The sequence below is a fragment of the Perissodus microlepis genome, chromosome 7, assembly GCF_051167445.1.
Source record: "Perissodus microlepis isolate ML-2025 ecotype Zambia chromosome 7, ASM5116744v1, whole genome shotgun sequence".
Classification (NCBI taxonomy): Eukaryota; Metazoa; Chordata; class Actinopteri; order Cichliformes; family Cichlidae; genus Perissodus; species Perissodus microlepis.
In genome coordinates, this window is record NC_140467.1 from 31,895,318 (window position 1) to 31,900,365 (window position 5,048).

Genomic DNA, 5,048 nt, shown 5'->3' on the forward strand with positions numbered 1-5,048 from the left:
TAGATAAATGAGAGCTGGACTTGTGCCGGAGCGGGCCTCTTTCTGTGCCTGTGTGTCATTTATTCGTCCCCCGAATAAAGGCTCCATCAGATAGCGGGTAGCCTTTCATGGCGGCCTCCATCTCTCTGCATCTGTTGACCCACCGCGGCACAGTCGGGATAATTTGGGCTGCTTTGGCGGCTCTGAAACAGCACTTTCCCTTTGAAACAGCTTTTGTTAATTTTGTTCTTTCTTACCAGATAAACCTCAGATTTAGAGGTCAGGAAGCATATATGTGGTTCTTCTACTCTATTGGGCATTTTGTTATCTTATTTATCAAAGCAAAGAAGCCTTAAAAACCCTTTTTATAAAGCATTTCTTTGTTATATGAGGCTGTACAGCAAAATAGGAGGCTTGCTTTTTTATCGTACATGGTTGGATGATGTGAGTGGTATTTATAGCATTGTAAGAATTAAATATTGCTTCTACACAGTAGAGTGTCTGTCATCTGCTTTGTCTATCAGAATTAAGCTCAGGTCCTTGAAAAAAGCATTTCCTTGACTAGTTTCCTGTAACCATGGTAATAGGAAGTCCTCTCCAATCACGTTTTCGTACTGTATGTCAGGGAAGTGAACAGCTTCCTGCTGTTTTCACTGGCTTCCTCTCCACTGGTGTGAACTCAGGATTCCGCATTAGGTCCTGGAAAGCTGCGCAGCTCTTAACCACAGCTCTTGTTGTGAGCAGTTTTTTTCTCTTTTCTGCATTTTCTAATGAATTTGCCCTCAACGCAGTCACATTTGAATGACGTAAGTTTAAACTTTCTTGTAAAAATTTAGACCAAACAGGAGTTTAGGCAGTGGCAGTTTCAAGATTTCATTTTTATTTCTTATGTTTTCAATACTTTTCAGGTGATTACTCGAGTGAACAAAACCAGTGAGATCAATTAATTTCTCTAATAATGTGATTTTGAAGCTTTTATCTAAATTTATTTTCATATCACTGCTCAGTGGGACACGAGAGCTGCATGTATAAAATCAGCTGTCAGATCTGACTTTAAAAATCTTTTAAAGGTTTGCTAACTTTGCCCTAAAGTAAGGTTTTAAAAGTCATACTTAAAGCACCATCTTTGCTGTTGTGTGATTCTGCATTCGGGATTCTTCATTGACATGTCTCGTCTCTTCTACACTCTCTGGCTATTTTGTTAGCTACGTCTTGCTAGTTCTAGCTGGGCTCCCTTTGGTCTTCACTACTACATTAGTTCACATAGATTCAACAAGATGCTGGAAACATTCCTCAGAGATTTTTGTCCATATTGACATTATAGCATTAAACAGTTACTGCGGATTTGTCGGCTGCACATCCATGATGCAAATTTCCTGTTTTTCCACATTCCAAAGGTGCTCTCACCAGATTCAGATCTGTTGACTTTGGAGGTAACAGTGAATTGCTTGAGAGCCAAGGCCAACATAACAAACAAAACATCCCTGATGTTGAAATAAAAGAAACTTACCTAACTCCAAAGAAACAAAATATACAACCTATAACCATAACCTACCTAACAACACATAAACAGGAGAAAACAGGGTGTCAAAACAAAAGGGAGCTCTCCCCTACAAGCAGTCCGAACATGAAACAACAATGCTCATCTCATACAAGTTACAAAGGCATGCAAGCCTGCACAGGTATGGCAACCAAAAAATGGCCAGAGGGCACAGAAGCACAGCTCCACAGGCCTTAAATAGTGCTCTGCTGATTACCAATTAGCCGGACTCTGCGCAGCATCCAATCAGGACAGAGGAGGTGGAGCCTGGACAAAACAAAGGGTTAGTAGGGAGAAGAGACATCCACCTGGGGGATGTAACACCACATTCAATAAACGAGTTAAGATTATTTGAGACATGATGTATTATAATGGCAGAACTGTGGTCATAAAGGGGTGGACATGGTCAGCAACAATACTCAGGTAGGCTGTTGTGTATAAACAGCACTCACTTGGTTGTAACGAGTGGTTATTTCAGTTACTGTTGTCATCGTATCAGCTCCAAGCAGTCTGGCTATTCTCCTCTGACCTCTTCTAGCATCAACAAGATATTTTCACACAGAGAAAATGCTGCTCACTGGATATTTTCTCTCTGTAAAGCCCAGAAATGATTGTGTGGGAAAATTCCAGTAGCTCAGCAGTTTCTGAAATACTCAGCCCAGCCTGTTTGGCACCAACAACCATGCCATGTTCAGTGTCACTTAAATCACCTTTCTTCCCCATTCTGATGCCCAGTTTGAACTTCAGTCGATCATCTTAACCATGTGTATTTGACTAACTGTATTAGGTTGCTGCTGTGTGATTGGCTGATCGGTGCTATTAAAGTGGTCAATGGGCATAATGTTTCCGATATAACATATTAAATATACTATATTAAACATGGTCTGTGTTAGTTTTAGACTGTTTTTTTAAACTCTTGAATCTTTAGGAATCAATAGAAATGGGATGAGTAAGACAAACACAGAGATATGTTGGCAACTGCCTGGTAACCACTGGTTGTTTAGATACCCACCACTATAAAGTCTGTGTTTGGGTTACTGTGGTAATAGTCTGGTGGGTTCACAGTAAGTGAGTGGATGTCTTTTGTCCATCCTCTTATTTAGACATCTTCCTCTCACAAACCTAATGGATTCTTTCCAGTGATAAGGCAGTGTTATACATGTGGAAAAAAAAACTGTAGAGGGAATATTCTGCCATTGTCTGCAGTTAGAGTGAAAACATCTTAGAATAACAGTGAACTACATAAAAGATAACAAAAGCATATCAGACAGAACAGGCATACAGAGAAAGTTTATTTTATATTTCAGAGAGACTAAAAACCACTTCCTGGGGAGTCACGGACACACTTGCGAGAAAGAAATGGAGAACTGATTTACATCAAGCTGCACTCCATTACTCCTCCTCACTGGATCAAACTGGCAGCGATGCAGCTTGGTCATCCAGTCACCATCAGCACTTCTCTCCAAATCCCTCCCCAACCTCAGAGTCTGATATCCAGGAGCCGACACCCATTCCTGCTGGACTCCATCCAGCCCGTGTTGGTCAGGGCTATCATCAATCCAAAACGGGGGATGGAGGAACCTCTCCAGCCGCAGACTCCACAAAGCCCCAGTAACTGCAGCTCATCTGGACCTGGTGGGAAATCCTGCTGGAGTTTAGACCTGAGGGTGGCTATTCTTCTGCTTACTCTGGCAGGAGCAGTAATCCTCCTGCTGCTGTACAGACTGTTACAGCTAAGACACAGGTGTGTACATGTGTAATAACATGTAGCCAAAAGGTAAATTGATGTCAGGCTTGTTTGGTAAGTCATCTGTGTGCGTCTTGACCCAACTCAGTTTGGCCTCAGAAATGGGATCCGAGTTTTACCACTATATTTACTTGGTGTTATGTTTTCTTCAGGCTGAGGATGGCCAGAGCGAGGCATGCTTTGGAGTACACCAGCTTCTACCACAGTGGCACCTACACACTCAAACACCCCACACCTTGTCAGGAGCTGCCAGAGAAGAACAGGGCAGTACCTGAAGACACTGCACCACTCCAAACCATAACCTCAGTGACACCTGCTGTCATCACCCCAGTGCCACCTCCATCGCTGCCCTCACCGGCACCCCCTCCACTGCCACTCCCCCCACCTCCTGTCCTACCACGTCCACCTCTTCACCCTCCAGTTTCTCTCCCTCCGACACCCCCTGTCCTGTCACTCCCTCTTCCCGTGCCTGTCATCCACACCACCCCGCCCAGCCCTCACCTGTCATGGGGTGCCTGCTCAGATGCAGATGTTTATTCTCGGATTGGGACTTTCAGGCCATCCAGGCTTTCCAACCTCTCCAACCAGTCGACAGTCATCCTGTTTGAACACTCATCTGTTTGAACTCTCACAGAATGTGTGTGATCTCCTCAAGGAGTCTGTGACTGTGACAGGGATTACAAGATGTTTCCTGTACTCTATGTTTGTGTGTGTAATATACAGCAAAATATAAGAAGTTAACATTTCAAAACTTTAAAACATGAAGTTTGCACTTTGTCAGCCACTGAAAGGCTTTATTGACAAAAGAAAGAAAGAAAGAAAGAAAGAAAGAAAGAAAGAAAGAAAGAAAGAAAGAAAGAAAGAAAGAAAAAAGTAGATCCAATAAAATTGCAATTTAATTAAAAACACCTCTATTACAACCATGTTTTTTTTTTAACTGGATTGTGACGTCAGGAGGACAGATGAAACCCTCCACTTGTCCAAGAAGCAGGACTAAAAAACTACCAATAGCAGATGAACAGTATGTAAAACAGGGCTTATGAATACATTGACTTTTTGGTGGAGGATTTCAAGAGCGAGGTACAACAGTGAACATCTACAGTCATCTGTAAAACATGGCAGAAGGTTGCATTTCAATCAGTGGTGTCAGGGAACGTGTTAAAGTTGATGTGAATGCAAAAAAAGCACAGCCAGATCCACCAATCAGAACCATTTGGAAGCATCTGATTGACAACAGCTTCATTTCTCAGCATGACAGGGATCCCATGAAAAGAAAAAATTAAGAATTTGAAAATTAATGGATTATAATGATTGTATTTTAGAGTTTAAAATAGTTTGATGAAAGACCTTTCAATCCTGGTGGATTAACCATTACAGAAACATAAAAAATAAATAAATAAATGACCTATGCTGTTAATTTAGGGCAGATATGGCATAACCCTTGCATTTTGTGGTGTCCTCATAAGTTTGTTAAGCACTGTATAACGAGTCCATCACCAGGTAGTTAGTAACACATTTTTGTGTTTTCGTTGTGTGACCACATTCAGGTGTGAATAAGAAATTCTGCATTACATACTTCATCGTGCAGATTGAGAAAATACACACCTCGTTATTTGTCTTAAAATATTGTAATATAAAAAATAATAATAATAACGACATTTTTAAATATTAAAAAAATAACCATGATCCCTAGTCACTTTAGCTATCTAGTGATCACCTAATGATTAACTCACTATTACTTTCTGGCTCTTTCTGTGGCTCCTTAATGAGCATCATAACTTA

General features: G+C 41.2%; 1 protein-coding gene across 1 annotated transcript; it reads left to right on the forward strand.

The window, feature by feature from the left end:
• Nucleotides 1–648: 648 nt before the first annotated feature.
• On the forward strand, nucleotides 649–4,808 carry LOC146383429 (uncharacterized). Its single transcript, XM_084934666.1, has 3 exons — nucleotides 649–785; nucleotides 2,827–3,263; nucleotides 3,419–4,808. Exons 2-3 carry the CDS (start codon nucleotides 2,944–2,946, stop codon nucleotides 3,888–3,890), a joined length of 792 nt encoding a protein of 263 aa, XP_084790792.1. The 5' UTR covers nucleotides 649–785; nucleotides 2,827–2,943; the 3' UTR covers nucleotides 3,891–4,808.
• The last annotated feature ends 240 nt before the right edge of the window (nucleotides 4,809–5,048 follow it).